Here is a 21,115-nt window from a genome sequence, read left to right as displayed (position 1 = left end):
GACCAGCTTTTACCTAAATGACATTTTGTTTTATTATTTATTTATTCTATTTTACTTTATTTATTTATTTGCTAAGAATAGCTTCGAATAAAAAGATGATCTCTGTCTAGCATTGTGTTGTGAGGGTTCCTTGGTGTTTGCTGTTGTTGCAATGGAGTGCAGGGAAGTGTTGAGTTTGCTGGGGCTCAGGCTACCTCGGACCCCTCCCATCCACCCATGCATACCCATACACCCCCACCCCAAGCTCAGAGCTGTCGTGTCCGGCCCTGTGCCGGGGGTCCCTGCCCACCCCGGGCAGAGGAAAGGATCAGTGCGGTGCTGCGTGGTGCAGCGGGCTGGAGAGGAGCAGGACGGCTGGGTGTGAATGGGAGCAGGAGCCGGGTGTGTGGGGCTGAGCCGTGAGACGGGGGAGCGAGGAAAGGGGGAGGATTTGGGAGAATGCAGTGATACCAGAGGAGAATGCAAAGCTTTGGTTGACTTCGGGAGGGAAGGGTTAATCGAGGCAAGGTAGACGTGCGGGCAGCAGATAGCACGGGAGAGAGTTGGTGTGGGGTTTGTGGGAGGGTGGGGAAGCAGAAGGGTCGCGGGGTACCGAGCTTTTGGGCAGAACGTAGTCAAATAAGAAGCCTGCCCGTAGGTCTGCAGATACGGTCCAGGGATGCTGGCTGTGGAGGCAGGAGGCTGGCGGGGAACTGCAGCGCCTGTGGGTCCAGGGAGCCCGGGGTGCCGGAGAGGAGGGAACCCGGTAGGAACGGGTGGCTGCAAGTGGCACCTGTCGTGGGGAGGAGCAGGGAGCAGCCCGCAGGGAACAGGAACGGGGGGGCACAACACACCAGTAGGGCTGGTAACTCCATCTGCCCTTGGCAGGGACATCAGTCCTCGTCTTGCCGTTGCTGCTGCCCTGCAGCCAGGGGAAGGGGCGAGGGCTGGAGAGGGTAATCTGTCCTTCCAGTGGCAAACGGTCCCTCCTTTCTGCTTGATGTCGCTGTCTGTGTATGTGTGTAGTGGGGTAGGCGCTAGTCTCGCATCCCCCTCTCTCCCCGTGCCAGAGAGCAGCAGGCAGAGCCCACGGCTGGCAGGCTGTTTGGTTTCCTGGAGGGATCTATGCCACTTGGTGGCACTAAAAAGTTGCGCTGAAGCCCGGTGCTCCCCCTTACGAAGAGCCTCCTAGCCTCCCAGCCCAGACCCGCAGGTGCGGCAGCAGAGTACCCGGGATCCCAGCACCGCGACCCCAGGGACAGCAAACTTCGGCGGGGGCAGTTCGCAAACGGTAGCCGGGACCGCAGGGGTAAACTCTTCTCCGCGACTCGGTTTTAACCAGGTTTTTGTTTGGTTGTTTTGTGGTTTTTTTTGTTGTTTGTTTGTTTGTTGTTTTGGTTTTTTCCCCCCCCCCATTCGGATGATGCTGCTCTGAACCGATTGCCGCTTTCTTACTTGCCAGGAAGGAGGTGTCGGTTTGTAGGGGGACTTTGCAACCTTCAAAGCAGGGAAAAACGCAGGGTTAGCCCCTTATAAATGCAGAGAGGTTGCTACCGTGCATGTGTGAGGAAGGGCGGAGGTGTTTAAGCAGGTGGGTCAAGCTGCAGCAAGTATTTAGGAAGACCAAGGCTATGGTGCCAGAGAGCATCTGTTGTTTCATCGTTTGTTTATTCCTCCTCCTCATGTCTTCCCCCTCCCTTAAATCCAGGAACCGTTCACGCCTCTTTCAAATGAGATTTGGGCGATTCTGAGAGAACAGCGTGTTGCATAGCGTCTGTGTATGTGCATGCATTCGCGGGGGTAGGATACTCGGTCCTCAGTATTTGCCTGTGATCAGAAGAAAACAGGATGTGTCTATAGCTGGAGGAGTGACAATGCTAGCCCAGTGGGGCTCACCTGCTGGTGATCTTTGCAGAGGCATTTGAGGATTATTCAGCTCCAGAAGGTCTGTGTGAGGAGTGCTATTCTCTGCCGTGGCTGAAAATAGGAGGTACCTACTCCTACCTGGCTTGATTATTGCCATCAAAAGGATCAGTTTGCCACCACTGTGGGAAGAAGCATTTGCTGCCACGGACAAGGTAATGATGTGGGGCGGGAGAGGGTATTTGTGTGCCCTGGATTATGGACAGAAACCCTGTGGATGCAGTAGAGGCTCTTCCACCCTCTCCCTCCCTTTCTCTTGTTTTTGTGCTGTGCCCTGGTTGCTGGAGGACCAGTACAACTCCTGGTGGACCAGCAAGCCAACTGGTGTGGTACCTCTCTAGGGTTTGCTGGGGCATCAGGGTGTCGGCGTGCTGGAGGGAAGCAGGCACTGATCCCTCCCCAGGAGCAGGATATGTGTGCAGCTGCAGGGGGCTGGGGTACTATAATACCTGGGCTTGATGATGTGTGTGATATAGTCCTTCCGTTCACAAGTGGGGATTTGTCTTGCTAGGAAGGTGTAATGGAAACAGGAATGTATTTGTTTTCCAGGGACAGCCAGGCTTAGCTCAGCCATAGACTTTTCTGTGTGACCTTGGGACAAATCACTCGACTCTGCTCAGTGAGCCCTGTCTGTTCCTTATTTAGTAATCGAAGGTAATGTCTCCATGTACAGAAATGATTCATTATGGATTGAGAGGGACAGTGATACCGCTATCCAAACAGGGAGATAGAGACCTAAAAACCAGTCTGCTTGCACAGATATATACGTCTGTGTGCACAGCCACTTAGTTGTGGCAGTGCAGGTAGCTATGCTGGGAGTTAACCTCATCCAATAGTTTCCTCTAAGACCCAGATCTATTTATTTAATTAATTTGTAAAAATGTGATCCTGCATGCCAAATGTGACCACTGTGGCAATTTTTACCACTGGTTGATTTTTAGGCTGATTGGTTTTTTGCCTTCCCCTTCCATAGACCTGCCCAGAGGCGAAAGCCGGCGGCGAGCGGTGCTCAGCACCAGGGACAGCGTCTGCTTCCCACTGCCCGCCTCCCGCTGCCCGTTCCCTTGCCCGCCGCTGCCCGCGGCCCGCAGGCAGCGCTGTCCCGCACCCTGGGGCTCCGCCACCCAGGTGGCCCCATTCCCATCCGAACCCTTCTCTGAGAAACAATTTCCGGTGGTGGGGAGGGGGTGACTGACTGTACTGGGAGCCAGGACGCTTCTTTCTTCTAAGTCTTGAGGACAAAGTAGGGGGTCATCTTGAAAGTGGCAGAGGCACATGTTAAAAATGCACCACTCTAAATTCTGAAAGAAAAAGATGTATAGAGGCTGTTAGGATCTTTAAATTCCCTACGACTTTTTTTTTCTTTTTTTCTTTTTATAAACTGTATTCCTAAACATTTCTATCACATGCTGATATTTTGCGAATTATCAAATACTTTGACTACATCCTTATTTTTATGTTACACGATCACAGCATTAATACTTATTTCAAATGTTCAGAGAGTACTTTTTAGGGTCTCTATATAGATTTCTTTTCATTCTATTTTCCAGCATAGCTGTGGTGATTTTGGCATAGTGACAGTGCTGGAATGCCACCATAACCACTCTTGTTGTGACTTGCTGAAAAATGTTTTTTGGATCTGCTACTACTTTTTTTCTTGATCATCTCCTCCAGACCATACAGATTTCTTAATTAATAACATTTCTAGGATTACAGATGAAAACAAACCTGAGCTACTAATTCCTGCATCATATGGTGTAACTGGTTTTTGGTAACAGCAGCAGTAAGCAGTGTATTTGGTGGAATTGCAGAGATCATTGAAAGTTTCCCTGGGAGTTTAAACACCTACATACTAAAACCAAAACTGTTTCATCAACCAGAAAGTGCATGTGTGTGGGCATAGCATGGGGAAGAACTTCCTGCTGTTGCTAAGGATCTTATTGATAATTATAACATTCTCTGTTTATTAGCTATGAAGACATAAGATCGGCATGCTAGTCTGTTATTTTCAGTGGCTGTTATGACCAAATGGTGAAAATTCTTCCTTGCTGCTTAGTTTTTTTTCCTATTTCTAAGTGGAATTATAGAAAACTGTTTCATAGTCTCTCCTGTTCTATAAGGCTGTTTTCTTTCTCAAAGAACTTTATCCAGTGCTCACTGAAATTCATAGAGCTGATAATGTAATGACAGTGGTAGAAATCTCGAAACAGAACAGGATGCTCATATTTCACGCTTTTCAAATAAAGACCATTTGAGTGCATCAGGTTTTGTTTAACTGAACTAAATTACCTCTGAGGAAGGGGTATGGGGTACCTTCTGCAAAGCGAGCCTCCCCTGAGCATTGGGAGATAGATTACCAGAACAGCTTGAACCCAATGTTTAGAGTTTGCAATGCCAATAACCAGCAGAATTCAGCATGCCTTAGCATCCTGAGTGTACACTTTTTCCTGACATTGATCCCAACTGAGATGAGCTGAGAGGTCTCTCTCCGTATGTAATTGTTTTTCTAAGACTGTTCCATGTTTTGCTACTGAAAGATCTTCGCTGCGTGATAAGTGACATGACTGACTCTGGACCAGTAATTCAGTTTCTGCTTGCTAAGGTTTTGTCTTCTCTGATGACAAAACCTCAATTAATTTCTTGTGATATACTGATTTGATCCATATCAACACATATTATCTCATATCTGATGGATTTAAATTAGTTGTGGTTTATACTGTAAATGAATACCTGGAAAGAATTTACTCAGCAGGTATATGGCTGTAAGTTATACAAATATAGCATATAAATAAATTTTGTCACTACAAATGAATGGATTTTAAGGATGCTAGTTTTTGTGATTGTTCTGATCCTGAAAATCCTTTAAGAGGGACCTTAAACTTTAGATAAGCCTTTATAGATATTTGATCAATAGTATTCTTCATCTGATAAACAGTGAACATGTTCCTGAGTGCTTTGTTGGATTGGACCATGAGTTCTCACTCTATCACAGCACTGTTCTGCGATTCAATAATCTGACATTTTATTTTTAATATTTAAATCTGCCTTAAAATTCAGAGATTATGAACAAGCAGGCTGTAAACTTACAAAATTGTAACAAAGAAGAAGTCTGAACTAAAGCATTTCTACTCCTGTCTTTTGATTATTTTTTTCATGAGGTAGAAAAGAATAAATTAAAAAAAAAATCCCTTTGCTGAATTCGTGTTTTACCTATTAGAAACTACAGAGCCAAGAGGATTCAGGTTGCAAAGCAGACAGGTGCTTCACTCTGGGGTCACTAGTGGGCGCTGCTATAATAATGTAAGTCACAGCAGGAAAGGGTGTCATCCTTTAGGTTTAAACACAGTTACACGTGCGGTAGCAGAAGCCCTTAAGAACAGTCAGATGTACTCCATGTATAAACTCTCAGCCACGTACATACTGGAAAATCAGCACTTTGTGAACTGCTGTTCATAGTGGGTTTTTGATCAAAATTTATTTAGTGCCCTTAGATATTAATGCTTTTTTTGTTTCTTTTGGTCTGTACAGACTGCAAGTACAGGTGGACATGCATTTGAGATTGAAATAATTTTGAAAGATTTATATTTTAATGATGAAAGATTTGTGTGATGTTTCATGGAATATTACAGATGCTCATTTTCTACTCAGTTAAACCTCAACATGAAGTAGCTGGAACTCTGCCCTAAGGGTACAGCTGAGAATCAGAGACTGGCATGAAGATTTTCTTGCCAGGGAGAACAGAGGTTATAGGAACATGTTGAGTGTTTCATCAGATCTGTGTCTTCAGCCATCTGGGTAGCCCAAAAATTTTTGTCTGTGGCAAGACTGAGCAAAGGACAGATAGGCAGAGTTATTTTTTTGTCTCACTACTTCTGCAATTGCTCCAAGTGTGAAGCTAATGCACCAGAAGATTGAGACCAAAGCATCTGTCATCTATTGTTAAAGCACGTGAACTCAGGATTAATTTATAGTTAGATTCATAACTGAAATAAACTAGGAACCTTGATACACCAGTAATTAGGTACCTGATTTAATTTTGCTTATGTTGCAGTAAATTTAGGGTAAGTCCATTGATGCTGAAGAAATTGACAGTGTGAAAAATAAATTTGACCATAAGTGCTGTGCATGGTGTTCATCAATGAAAGCAAGTAAAAGAAGATAAATTATTAATTGGGAAATAATTCCCATTACAGTTCACTGTCTTTGATATTGCTGATACCTCTGTTGTCAGTCTGAAGCCTATAGCATGTCAAATTCCCTTTAGGGTTATCCATAACAATTTAAAGAGGAATTATATTTAAGCTTATAAAATTTTACTTAGTTTTATTTTAGTACTCATCCTACTTGCAATAATAAGCTTCCTATAGTAAGAGAGAATGGTAATCAAAACAAGAAGTGACTTCTTGGTGATTCTCTTGGGACAGAAGCACAGTAAAATTGTATATTTGAGTAGTTCCCTTGGCCATATTCTCTTCAGGAGAATGTTCTCCAGGAAATGTAATAAGTGTGCTTAGTCTATCAGCTCTCTGCTCAGTCATTTTGGCTTAAATTGGGATTTTTTTACCTAATTACTCTCATGGTATCTTCGCATGACACGACCAGCTGTATACATCAGAAGGATGGATACAGACAAGAAGAATAAGTTGAAATACAGGAAATTCTGTTTAAATATATTAAAAAACCCAGTCCTTTTCAATTTGTGGCTAAACAGGTTGCCCAGAAAAGTTGTGGAGGCTCCATCCTCAGAGATATTGAAAAGCTGACTGGACATGAAGCTAGGAAATCTGCTCTAGTTGAACTTAAAGTGGGGTGGATGGACCAGATAACTTCCTGAAGTGCCTTTCCACCTCAACCATTCTGTGATTTTTAAGTTTATGAGCACAAGAGTATGCTCTCAGAACCAGATCTCTATTATACAAATAAAAATCCATTGAAATTTATTAGGCTCACTTAGCCATGTCAATATAAATTCCAGATTGTTTCATTACATCACAAAATCCCACAAAAAACCCACATTGACTTTGGGTACTTGGATGCAAGTCCTAAGCCTAATAATATAAAAAGTAAACAGTGTTCTCAGTGTAATTAGTAACAGTTTAAGTCCCAAGTAAATTGAATTTCACTTTAGTACAGTGAAGAAAGTTCATTAGTTTAGAGCAACTGCAGTCTGCATCTGACTCCTTCTTTTCCCTTGGATGCCATGGAGTTGAAGGATTTTATTGCTTTCAGAACCTGCTTTTGGGCCATAGGAATCCCCCAGCTATAATATAGGCTAACATTTTGGAAGCAGAAATATAAAGGAGACTTTCAGCTTTGCCTCATTCTTTACCCTGTAATTTTATACTGATAGATACAACTGCAGACAGAGAAGGGCAAACAGCTGTTCTTTGTAGTGAAGGAGATAAAAATAGCCTTACTGTCCTCTCTTCCCCATATATCCTGTATGGAATTATTTAATTCATAGACATAAGACCAAGAAATTTGGTCAATGTGTGTTGTAGAACTGAAATGGTGGATGGGCATTGGATACTTTTTTCAGTCCACAAGCTCACCCTAACTCTCTGAACTCTCTCTCTTTGTACATATGCAGATTCACAGACAACTTGGTTATAAAAGGCATCTAATTGTATATCCAGTTACAATCTGAGGCAGAGTTGGCATTTCTCTAAATATACTTGTGGTTTGAACACATAGTTTTAATTTGAGAAGCTCAGAAAAATAAGGATCCATGGCTTTAAATAACAGAGTACTATTGCTGTCCAAATGTTTGTAAGTTAATAAATAATTAAATATTTTTAAAGTTATAATACATTCAATTAATTAAAGTCATAGGAATTTAATAGTTTTGATATTGTAAAAAGATATCTCCTGTCATTCGCCCTTCAGACTGTTTTCGAATTATGCGGTACCAACTTCAGAGTCATGGAACAAACAATTACAAGACATAAGCAATAGTGATAGCCTGTAATTAGAGACTAATTAACCTGAACTGAACTGTTGTTATTCCTTAGTGGCAAAGGGTTGCAGTATTGATAAGCCAACCCTTTACAGACTAAAAAAACCACAAACCTTATTGAAGTGTTTTACAGTTGTCTGACTTTTATATTATTATTAGGACTTTATAATATTAAAAATTAGTATTACATGAACATAACAATATTGTGATTAACATTAAAAAAATTATATTCAATATTTTCTCTTTTTAAAGATTTAGATTTTATTTGGGAATACTCGCTGAAACTATGGCATGATTTCCCCTGTGTAAATACTTTATAATTTATAGAAGTCTAGGTAAAATAATAATTGAACAAACCTAACATCAAACAGAAAAGAGTTTTTAGATTACATGTCTCTTCTTCAGAATCAGGAAGAGTTTTACTTGGCGCTATACTGAATGACCTTGCTGTGAGGAGTAAATTCAAGATTAAAATACTGTGAGATTTTCAACCTGGAAGAAACAGAGGTAGATTTCCTACAGCAAGTGTTTCTTTCACTTTACAGTACCTAGATGGTATCAGAGTCATTAGTAATGGCTAGAAATGATTGGTGGTGTCTGAAATTTATGGAGATTTTTTATTTTTTTATTACATCAAAAGATTTATGCTGATAAAACTGAGGTCAGGCTCTGCCCCATAATTTTTCAGTTGTTTTGTCAATAATGAAAGTGGGCATATGGTTCACTAAATAGCTCAGCATCTTTCTGTATTTAAGAGTGTGCTTAGCTTTCTCTACTATCAATGTATTCACTGGCAGGTGTGGAGCAATAGATAGTACTTTAATGTGCTCAGGGGTCAAGACTTGGACAAACCACTGCTTAAGCACTGTATTTAAATCCAGAAGCATTCTTCTGCAAATCCACTGCTAGGTGTAGAACATTTTCAATTTCCATTAACCACAGCCCGAGATGTGAAGTATTTTCTGGTTGGCTTTTTTTTTTTTTTTAATCCTTCAGCAACACTAGAGATGGGTACAGATTGCGTTGCAGACTGTCGGTAAACGTAACAGATCAAATATTTTAGGCATCAGTGCATCTGTATAGTCTCTGTGTTGCCTTCTTTCTACCAGTGTTGTTTATAGTCTACAAGGACTTTTCAAACTGTTTTTTGGCAATTTTTGAAGTAATAATATAAAAAGATTAAAATAATTTCACTACTCTGATGTTTTCTAATTACTGTTCCTTTGCTTAAAACAAATATAAATATTAATATCAAACAGTTTTCTTAATCTTAACTTATTTTAAAAGTTATTTTGTTTCAAGTTGTGTCTTGCAATGAAAAAATAGGTTTATAGATTCTGCATTCCTTAGAGTAACAGCTTTATGTGTCAACAACCACTTCCTAATGCTGTAGCTGATAATAGAGTACATCCCCATTAGTGGGATGTATGTATTTGAGATATAGAAAGTGTCTGAAATTAAAGGCAGTTGCTTTTGAATTCTTCTGTGGAATTAAATACTTGCCTGTCTTTAGTGCTTTTGAAAACATTTCCCCAAAGAATTTTTAAACAAGAGTGTCAAAGAGAAAGATGTTGGTTTATACTAGCAGAAGTACAAGCCTAGCATTGTGAAACACTGAAGTGTGATAAAGTTTTCCAGCTTGAAAATGATGAAGGCAAGCATACATAAGGGAAAATGTATTACAGTCATTGACAGCAGTAGGAATAGGTGCAATCTTACAAGAGATTATAAAGTTGACTTTATAAATCATTTTAAAGCTCTTTCTCTTATTTATTCATTTTTGAAGGTTATGAGGATTATGACCACATGTGCAGCTCTGCATAGGTATCCACGCGGAGATGATGGTGACTCCTTAGAGAATACAAGCAAACTCCTAACTAAGCATCAGCATAGTGGGTTTTTTATCCAAAAGATTTGATAACTGCTTTTCACCAGCTCTCCAACTTTGTTCCATCATGCTGTCTCTACCAGCCTAAACCATTTCCTAAAATGGTCCTTTTGCTGTTCCTTGCAATCTTGCTGTTGAAGGAAGATGTCTGTGGGAACTTTGGGCTTTTGGTTTCAGCACAGGCAAATGAAAGAAGGGTGGTTGCACACATGCCTGGTGATATTATCATTGGAGCTCTATTCTCTGTCCATCATCAGCCAACTGTTGACAAGGTTCACGAGAGGAAATGTGGAGAGGTAAGAGAGCAGTATGGCATTCAAAGAGTGGAGGCAATGTTACATACCCTTGACAGAATTAATTTGGACCCCACACTGTTGCCAAATATAACTCTAGGATGTGAAATAAGGGACTCCTGCTGGCATTCTGCTGTGGCTCTGGAGCAGAGCATTGAGTTTATAAGAGACTCTCTTATTTCATCAGAAGAGGAGGAAGGGATGGTGCGATGTGTGGATGGAACATCATCGTCTTTCCACTCCAAGAAACCCATTGTTGGTGTCATTGGACCTGGCTCTAGCTCTGTTGCTATCCAGGTCCAGAACTTGTTGCAGCTTTTCAATATACCTCAGATTGCTTATTCTGCCACAAGTATGGACCTAAGCGATAAAACTCTGTTCAAGTATTTTATGAGAGTTGTGCCATCTGATGCACAGCAAGCAAAGGCTATGGTGGACATTGTCAAACGCTATAACTGGACCTATGTTTCTGCTGTACATACTGAAGGTAAGAGGCTGTTTTTTAACATATAAGAATGCCTTTGAACTACTCTGATGTTGTCTAATAGATGGATGATGATGTTGGGTTTTTGCCAGTCAGTTGTCAATAGTACAGACTTTACTTAATAATAACTTCACATTCTCTGTGGGTCTGAAGTAGCATCATTTTGTCAATGGCTGAAAACAAAGTTTGAAACACAGGATTGTGTGTGCTCTATGCTACTTATTAGTAAAAGTGCTTGCTCTGAAGTCTCCTAAGTGACCTTAATTTAATTTAGTAGACGTTTATTTATTTTTCTTTATCTACCAATTACTGTATTTATGTAGAATAATAATTTTGACTATATTAAGATCAATGTGTAGTGAGAAAGCATCTGGTCTTCATAGTGCAGATGACAGTTAAATCATAATTTGAAACTATAGGTGAGTCAGAATGCGTTCCTGCTTAACATCTGAGTTACAGAGGCACGGATACTAGAAAACATGCAATTCTAGATAATACCTGAATGCAAGTTGTCCTATCTCCCTGAGATCAGAACTGTTTCCGTCCTTTTTATGACACTCAGTATAGAACCGACTTCTTGCTCCATATCTACATTGGTTTTGCAAGAGAGCAAGGCAAATCTCCTTGCATCTTCTTCACAGAGATATGCTCCATGTCTGCTAAATTGCTTTTATCAGTTGTCCAGAAAATCGGAACTGTGGGCTAGATTGCTTTCCTCTTTTTATTTATTAGAGGTAGAGCTTAAGCCTTTTACCCAGTTTTCATAAAGAATATGATTAGGGGGATATGCTATGGGAAAGCTTACTTGATTTTGTTATTTCTTGTACTGGCAGAGTTGAGTGGTTTCATGTTGTTATAAGTGACTAGAATTTCATACTGCCTTAAGAGTAGGTTTCATCAGCCCCTAACATGACCATTTAATGAATTTTACAGAATTAGGTTCTGTGATGAGTTTTAGGACTTCACCATGTTGCCTCTGTTCAAACAGACAACTTCTGAATGGAAGGCTCAAAATACAATCTGGAAATGAAAAATGTTAAGAGAATGAGTAGTGGTGGCAACGTTGCTGAACAGCAGCAGATGCTGCTGGCTTTATTACAACCAATAGAGAGCAGATTGCCCTTCCCACACATTGAGTATGTTTCTCTGGCAGACTGTATAATATTCAAAGCCCTTTTTGAGGAGATACTGGTCCAATGCTAGTCTTGCATGCAGATTGACGCAATCCTGTTTCCATCATGCTAGTCAAAGCTGGTAAATAACTGCAACCTCTTTTGTATGGGGATGCATGAATATATTAGCAGTTTAATCTAAAACTTCAGTCTATAAAACAGTGTATAAATCACTCTCTACATTATATAATCTAATGAAGGTGTTCTGTACCAGCCTTTGGCGTGGCTAGGTGTGCAGCCTTGCCTTCACAAATATGTATGAATAGCATCATGGTAAAAAATAATGCCATTGACATATCACATTACCATAAGATTTTATATCCTGACTGCTTTTGATGACTCGTCTAGTTTTGTCTATGTACTACTTTTACACCTATCCTTATTGAGATGGGATGCTTTTATATTCTATGTGGGAATCCTCAAGCTTATATCAAGGCCTGATTCTTCACAGAATGAAAATCGGTACTTTTACCATTTTCTGCGGACACTCTTTGGAGCAGATAGTAACATATGGCACGTTAGTCTCACGGCAGAGGAAATTTGTACTGTGCATTGGAAAGAAGGGAATAGGGAAACAATGGTTGGAGTGGAACATAGATGCTATGGTCAATACAAGAGAAGTAAATGAGAGAAGAGCTGAATGTGAAGAAGGAGAAATGATGAATGATATATGTAGTACAACGTGTCCCTGCTTCTGCCATTATTAATGTGGACGAGATAGGTGGTATGTTGTTAATACCTGAGGCTTCATTCATGTTGTATTTACAGCAATATAATTCTGGACTTCAGTGAAAGAACATCAAACTTTGGTTCTGAGAACCCTCTGATTCTGTCATCTATTTGCATGGTCTGATCATGATGATGAATAGGTTTTCCAGGTAAATAACATCACACAAAAGTTTTATTACAATAGAAGATACAATATTTATCATGGGATAGAAAAATACAAACTGAACAAGGTGAAATGTGACAAAGTCTGATGTTCTGGGCACTTTCCAAAGATTATGGCACAGGTAACCCCTTAAAAACACTATTAAAAACCCTACACACGAGTCTTAAAGAAAAGGAATTGAGTAAATAAGCAAAAGAGAGTTTTGGGTTGCTTGCTTGTTTGGTTGGTTGGTTTGGTTTGGTTTTTGTTGTCTGTGATTTTGGTTTTTTGGGTTTTTTTTGCAATTATTTTTAATATAATATTTGTTTACTTGTAAACATTCCAGATATGCTGCTCAACTCAGTGTACTACATTCATAGTTATTATTTCAAAATAGAAAAAAAAATATTGAATCCTGTTCTTTGGAGTTTTTACTGATGTAGGATCTTGACCTCCCATTGAAAGTAGTCCTTCTTTCCATGCTTCCAATAGTTCTGGCCATCTACATTCATTAACTTTAGTTAATTTTTATTCATTAAGCATATTCTTCTGAAATATGATCTTTGATTTCTGTGAAGGATTTCCAAGGAGGGGGAGGGTCCTCTCTTCCCAAGCTGGATGTGGAGAAAAGAAGATGCATAAAAAGACTGGTTATTTAATTGCTTTCATAGTTCTATCAGCAGATAAATTTACAGATCTCTTTTTGATCCAGTGTAAGAAAAGCCTACAATACACCAGTAGTTTCACAATAAAAGGCTTCTTGTTTGAATCTTTCCATATGCATTAAATAATTATCTGTATTTTCAGTGGATTATTAAAATTCTGGGGGGTTAATCTGAAGGTGTGTTATTAAATCCTTACTTAAGACTTCCATATTTAAAACAAACAAAAAAAGTTTGAGAGATTCTTGTTAGCTTTGCTCCTTTGACATTTAGCATCACAATTTAATCTAGGTGATACCTTCCGATATACAAGTAACCACTAAAAGTCAATTGTTTTTCCTAAAAATGGGAAGGTAACAAGGACTACTGTCAGTGTAGCTCTTGTAATTTTACAGTGGAAGTTTCGGCAATCCCTTCAATGGGAAATGTAAGAAACAAATGAATGATACTTCTCATAAAACAGTGGTCATCTTCACTTACTATGTATTTTACATAGGCCTTTCAAAAATCTTTGCAAGTCTTGAGTTGTAACTCTGCCTTGCTTGACTTTTTCAGGAGTTATTATTATTGTTATTTTACCCACTCCCCAATTCTTCCTTTCATTGAATCTTTTGTGGGCCTCTACTCTGAACCAATCTGGATTTAAAACAAACCTTTTTCACACACCATGAGGGCTCTTTTTTCAAAAAACCTTATCAGTTCTGTAGTACAGGCCACACTGTGGCCCCATGAACAAATAAGTTAACACTGCAAGGCAGAGAGCTAGGACTGAGCAGGAATGACGGAACCTGTGATGTGAAACTCCTTGTACTGAGGACTTGTTGTTTAAAGCCTGAAGTGTCTTCAACTTTATGGATTGCTACAATAGGCATGAAGGGTGTACTGGAGTTACCTACTGATCTAATTCTTTCAGTTAACCTTACAGATGTTTTTTTCAAACACTGTGATGTGAGCTGTGCTTAAACAAATTTTCCTTAAAACTAAACCACCATTCACTTTTTAAACCAACTTCACAGACAGACAGCAAGTCAATAATGTAACTGAATACTCTGCCTGTGCATCTCTCTGAAGCAAGGTAACACAGAAGAGAGAAGTCCCCTAGTTTAGTCTCCCAATTTCTCAAGCATGTTAGAAATTCTTTTTAGCTCATGTTGTCCACCTCCATGGAAACTGATGCACATAGGAAGGTGTAGAGAGAAAAATTTGTACCTGTTTGGCTTTTGGGTGGTGATGGCTGGCATGCAGATGGGCCACGCAGCTCATACACCACAAGCATTTTGTCTCAACCTTTTCTTGCTTAACCACTTGACCCCACAAATAATGGGAAATGGTTGGAGAAACCAGGGAGAGGCTGGCTGGCCACTTAAAGAGACAAAGAGCTGCCTGTTTACCTCATTTCCCATAGGAAAGCCTTCCCTGGTCTTTTTGAAAGATCTGAGAAAAATATGCACAATTTTCTCTTTTCCTATCATTGCAGTTTGAAGGCTTCATTTTGAAAGCTGGTTTGAACTCGATACCCTCCTGTTGACTAGATTGACATTTGGGTCAAACCTTCCTAGTCAGAAACAAGGTCAATGCCTTAGAATCCGTGCTTAAAATTTGCCTGGAGTCAAAGTAATTAGTAGCTAGAAAGGCAATTTCTATTGCCATTGGAAACCATTTATTTTGCTACACTGAATGGGATGAAGAGGTGATGTATGCTGGAAAAATAGAACTGTACAGGGGTACAATTGAAATACCGTAAGCCAAATGTATTGGGGTTGACAAGGGATAAATCTAGTTCCATTATGTAAAAGGTGTAATTTGCTTTTGAACACAGTCTTAAGAAATAAACCATTGTTGACATTTTCTTCAGACAGCTCTTCAGATAAACATTGGATCAAACTCATCCTCAAAGTACTCTCTGTTTAATATTACTTTCCTCCATTTGAATCTGTCATAAGTGCATATAAAGAGGTGGTTCACATTAATTTTTTTGGGATGTAATCTGGCAAGCATAACAAAGGCAGAACTTTTTCCCCCTGCAGATAAGAATTATTTCACACAGTCCCTTCCATATTTGTTCAAATGTGTCTGGTTACAAGATTGTTTTTGCCCCCATCCTTTGCTACCAAATAAAAAGCAAAATTAAAATTAGTCATAGTCTGTGTGATAAAGAGGAAGAAATGAGCAAAAAAGCTGCAACAAGTTGATGTTAAACCTGCTTTTTGGAACAATCTGTGCTTACATGAGATTTTTCGTTTAGACTCAAGATTATTCTTCTTTTGATACGACAATTGTATCACGGTCAGAAATATTATTTGCTTTTCACAAAGTAATATGATTGAAAATTATGTTTTTTTTTTAAGCATAGGTTATTTTTCATGTTTTCATATTTTTTCATGCTTTATATGCAGAAAAACTCCCACATTGAAACAATATACCAAAAAGGTCTGTGCTAGTCCAAGAAAACATTTTCAGTTGAAGAGAAAATTTATTTCTAAAAATATATTTTTGAAAATTGAAGGATATCCTCTCTGAAGACTGGAGAATGTTCCATTTCAGCAATGTTGAATTTTTACCATTGAGCAAAATAACTGTGTTTTGGGGGTTTCTGAAATTACTTTTTAACTGTTTCAAGCATAAATTTTGAGATCAGGATGATCAGAATTTGATATGCTCTTAATCACATTAATCTTGTAACAAAAATGAAAAATATCTCTCATCTGAAAGAAAATACGGGAAATGAAAACCCAACCCAAGTTCTAATCCTATCCGTCTGTTTGCTCATTTTTATTGAATGTTGGCATGTGCAGCAGAGGTAGATTTTTTCTTCCTAATTTCAAATATTTATCCTAGCATCCCAGTTGTGGAAAGTGAGCAAATGCAATCTCTCAGATGGGAATACTGAGACAGAAAACTGAAGTAGTATTGAACTAATGTTTACTTTGTTCTGCAGTGAGTGACTACCCAGAAAACATTTTAACATTGCTGTTAGACTGCTCAGACCAGACATACCTACTGTGAAGGATCTTGACTGACAGGAAAATACAAAGTGAGAGGCGTGTTCTTATTTGTATACCCTTCATTTTGTGAATATAATGGGGATGAAGATTCTTTGGGGAAATACCATGAGACAGCAATGGGAAGGTGGTGTACTATTCAGCAAGGAGGTCTACTATTCTCAAGCTTTAAAAGAAAAATCACTTTTTTATGTAAGATGAACTTAGCTAAGAGCAGGTCACTTGGATCATCAAAATATGCTTTTTGCTTTTTTTGTTTAGGTGCTAAATGTTTGAATGTCACTTTTTCTGCCACTTAGACTCCATAGCAACTCAATGAAAGTTGCAGTGTCATGAAACTTGCCTTCACTGAGAAGAAACAATGGGAATGCAGCAACCTCCAGCTTCATCTTCCATTTTTCTGCTGCTTAAAACCTGGAAATGGAACAGTTATTGTCCTCATCCCCAGGGTGCACCTCTTCAGTCAGGGAAGGATCTATTAGGTTGATGAGATTTGGAAATCTTTCAGAAAACTGCACAGTTGCACTGCACAGTACTTGCTGGGTCAGAGCAGATTTACAAAAGACAGTCCTTCCTATATGTGCTATCAGATTGCTATGGGTACTGACAGTGTGATTCACTTTCCTCACTGATATTTTTTCTCTCATTGATATTTTGTCTTTGAGATTAAAAAAATACATGCTATAGAATTGGCCGGAAAACAGATATTCCATACAATTTAAAAAAAAGTTCCCAAAGTATTTTTATCCCGTCAGAATTGAAAACGTAAATAACATTTTTTGATGGTTGAAAGCTGTGATAAAACTTAAAAGTTGGTAAAAATAAACTACTTGACATGTAGTTATATTAAAAGAGACAATAAAAGATAACTTGATAAATCAAATGGGAATTTCATTCTACGAGGTGTGAACTTTTAACTGCTTTTAACTTTTAACACAAATATTAGTGTTCTTTACCAGTTTTGATAAAAAGCATTTTATTCAGGAAGGAGTTGGAAGTTTCCCTTCACATCCCATCTTATTTAACATGTGTTTCATATCACCAATCCTGTATACAAATTAAATATTTTTGGATACGTTGACATCTCATTAATCCAATAGTCAAAGAGAAGCTAATGAACCGGGTCCCATTATTTATTATTTGTAAACATTTGTGGTACTTCTGAATCTGTATTTCTTATTCTTGAAACCATAGATTTTTCTTTTGTCATGTATGCTACCTGGTGACAGGAAATTTAAATCATTAATTTGTGAAGTAATTTTTCATAGATTTCAAGGTCAAAAACACAATTGGTACACTTTAATATATGAAAAAAAAATGAACTCAAAATATTATTTAATATTCCTGGAAATATATCCTGTTATTGAGAATTCAGGGGAGATCAGGGTTCTGTTGAAGGCAGGGAATAATGGGAGAGAGATGGAAAAAAACTAACCAACATCACTGAAAAGACTAGCATGAGAACCCACTTTCCAGAGGGCTGGTTTGAGACCTCGGGTATGAAAAGGCTTTACAAGAATACAGAATTTAATTTGTTACATAAACAAGGAAAGGAAGATGTCCTGCACTTATCAGTATCTTTATGCATCAAAAACATATTGTAGGCAGCTTAGTAGTGCAAGAATTAAATCAATGAAGCTTCAAAATTGGGAACTTCACGTACAGTTAAGGAGCAGAATATATATTTATATTGGTCCATACATGAAGGATATTTCCTGGGCTTACAAGAGCTAACTTGTGATATCACTGAAAGCTAAGAAAATGCAAAGGGCCTATGCTGGATCTTTTAAATTTTTAGTCTTCCCTAAGGTAGTTTTCATTTGCTGAATCTTGAATCATGCAGGAGACAGTGATCTTGGAGGTGAGTCAAAAATTATAGACTTTACCTTAATTTAATTTGAAAGCCACTGGACAGAGAATAATATTGCATCCGTCTTACTAAAATCTGATTGCAGGCTCGTGATGTGGAGGCATACCATGCTGTAACACATAGTGTTTATATAATTATTTTGTATGTCTATAAGTTAAATAACTGATTGGGAAGGTTATTAACAGAACAGTTGCCATCTACCTTGGCAATCAAATTTTGAGACAATCCTGTTCATAAATCACTGCCTTGTTTTTAAATGAACATAATTTAACTCATCTTTCTAAATATGTTGACTGGAAAAGAGTGTATTTAAGGTTTCCTTTAACTTAGGAATTTGATTTTTCTTTCTGGAAGTGTTTGACAACATTTGTGGCTGGGCAAATACATAATCAAGGTGATGTAGTTAAAAGCCTCCATATAAAATCAATTACATTGTGAAAGAGCAGCCAAACAACGTATAGGGAATGGCTGTTTCTCAAAGTGCAATATGTACTAGATGAAGTGGAAAGACAATATCTGGAGGGGATGGTAAACCATGACACTGAATTAATCCCACAGCCAAAATGCAACTTAACTGTTGAGAACAGCGCAAGTATGAGGAAAATTTCTCAACAGACTGTCCCTCAGTCTGCTGTGATCTAGTCAAATACTTCCTATTTGTTTTGAACTAAAGTTAGATTTTTTTTTCCTTTAGTTTTCCTTCCTGAGATACATTTCTTCTAACTTCCTAGGTGATGTTATAGGCATTAGGAGGAAGAATAGAGGTACTGCAAAGTCTTATTGAGGGGACTATGATCAGAATCTAGGAAATTACCTTACTTCTGTGAAGAAGATAGTTACAGCAGGTGAATCAGTTGTCCTAGATTGCTATTCTGGAGTACATAAGGCAAATATATATAAACTATGGTTGATCATGAATTGTGGAATCACAGAACATGTTCACTTTTCCCTGATTTGAATGTACAGAAATCTATTCTCCATATCCTAATTCTGATAGGTAAGATACGTAATAAAATGCCAGCTAATTATTAGTAGTTATTACTTTGGCTAAAATATATTGCTTATGAAAATGCATACCGAGCATCTTCACTTAAGGATCTTATGTAAAGACATAAGTTGATTTCACTGTCAGGTAGTCTGTTCAGACTGTGAATTACTCACTTTTCAGATGAGATAATCAACTGTGTTGCTCCAACCTATCACCCTTTATCACGATAAGTTCTTCCTAGGGAAAATCTTCTTTTCCCAGGCACTGTTCTAATCTTTATTTTGACTAAACCAGAGAGCTATAGTTCTCCTGTCACTTCTGTGAAGTGGGTTTTCAAGATGCTAAGTTATTCTTATAGACTTTATACGAATCTTTCCAGATTTGTCAAATCCTTTTTTTTAAGAGCATGTACCCTTATTTTTTAGTGAGATTGGTACTCCATTTACTTCTTCAGCCTGAAGTGAGGCAGGAAATGGTTTTCTAGAGATCAACATACAAGGTGCTCTTTCTTATCTTATTTGCAAATCAATACCTTGGTGACCTGTAATCTTGTACTATTTATTTTTGCCTTTTACAAATCTGCTTCCATCTTATCTTGAATCTGCCCATCTGACTTTCTATTTCCTCTTCCTCAAAGTTTGGTGGTTTGTTTTTTTTTAACTTCTCCCTGTCTCTTTTCTGGTTACATTAATTCTTTACTTCTTCCCCCTAATTAGGTCTGATTTTTTTCCCCCTCTTATCTCACCCTGCTCAAAATAAGATTACCAAATAATTTCATGTAAAAAAATTTGTGAATAAGATAGGATGCACTGATTTGAAATTTTCTAAAACTTTTGGTATATGTGACCATGACTATCAACCAATGCAGGCTGAGTCCTAGTTAAAAAAAAAGGCCATCAAAATTGCACACTCTTTTTAAAGTTCTTTCACCTGGAGAAGTCTGTCTTTTAAAGTTCAGGCTTTAAAGTCCAGATTCTCCTTTTAAAAGATCTGATTCGAACTAGATATATTTTCCAACAAGTCTAAATTTATTTTATCTTAAATCCTAGAGTATAGCTATTGTTCAATATGCAGGTTTGGCATTTAGTGAAAAATGGGACATTTTTTCATATGCAAGCAGAGCCTTGAAGATGAAAGATAAGCTGAAATTATTCCTCTATTTTACCTTCAACAATCTTCATACCCAACTTCATTCTCAAATGAAGGTTCTTGGACAAAATATGTTGCACTTGAAGAACCCAACACCATCTCTCACCCACTTTCTCTCCATCAGGTTGCTTTGAAGATGGTCCTTGTAAGCAAGAGAAGTGAGCAGTCAGGGAGGATGCAGACATGGTCTTGGGGGTGTCCCCTGGCTTGCAGAAAGTATTGGCTCAGTATGACTGTGATCCAGAAGCAGTGCTGAATCCTGACAGCGAGTGGAACTGTATTTAGGCATGGAAAAGGAGCAAAAGCTAGAAGTTTGGAAAGGGATCTTACACCTTCTGTTGATGGAGGACTAGCAGTGAGGTTCATCTCCTTTCCCATTTCCATGTTGACTTTGCATCTCAGAGAAGAATTTTATAATAGGTTTCCAAAGAATTCCAGGGAGGAAAATTAATAAAAACCTTTAGGTGCTGCTTATTTGGTTTAATGAGTAGAATAGAACCTCAGACTGCATTTGATAGGTGAGTAGTTTTTCCTTTTTTTTTTCATCTTTACTACAGAAAAATGCAGGACTCAAATCCTTTTCACATAAACTGAAGCTTTCAAAAAGATTAGGATATGTGCCCAAAATTGAATTGTGAGAGAGTGCATATTATCTTTCCAATACAAGCTTCTCATATGTCTTCAGTTATGGTTATATATAAAAATGGCTTCTTTGTTTTTTTCATTCCAACAGTGCTGTGGGATGTGAAGTTACCGTCCTTGCTCCTTTTCATTCATACGTAAAAAGACAGGCAATTTGTCTGACCTATTTCTTTCTGTAAAGGGAAAGTATGAGAAGAGCTCAATTTAAGGGGTCTAAAAATGTTGAAGTTATATCA

At 38.4% G+C, this 21,115-nt stretch overlaps 1 protein-coding gene across 4 annotated transcripts in view; it reads left to right on the top strand.

Annotated features, from left to right (window-relative positions):
• The first annotated feature begins 274 nt into the window (after positions 1–274).
• Positions 275–21,115, top strand: part of GRM5 (glutamate metabotropic receptor 5) — a 238,295-nt gene continuing 217,454 nt past the window's right edge. For 2 of the 4 annotated variants that reach the window (XM_018071433.2, XM_018071432.2), the window contains exons 1-2: positions 1,736–2,057; positions 9,645–10,526. In XM_018071433.2, coding sequence (XP_017926922.1) covers positions 9,848–10,526 — 679 coding nt within the window. In that variant the 5' untranslated portion in view covers positions 1,736–2,057; positions 9,645–9,847. Of the gene's footprint in view, positions 382–416; positions 508–1,735; positions 2,058–9,644; positions 10,527–21,115 lie in introns of those variants that run through there. The other 2 variants (XM_008928326.3, XM_018071431.2) reach the window with 2 other exon arrangements.

This window comes from Manacus vitellinus, unplaced genomic scaffold (assembly GCF_001715985.3).
Source record: "Manacus vitellinus isolate BGI_N305 unplaced genomic scaffold, ASM171598v3 scaffold_2_pilon, whole genome shotgun sequence".
Lineage (NCBI taxonomy): Eukaryota > Metazoa > Chordata > Aves > Passeriformes > Pipridae > Manacus > Manacus vitellinus.
This window is presented reverse-complemented; position numbering and strand designations above follow the sequence as displayed.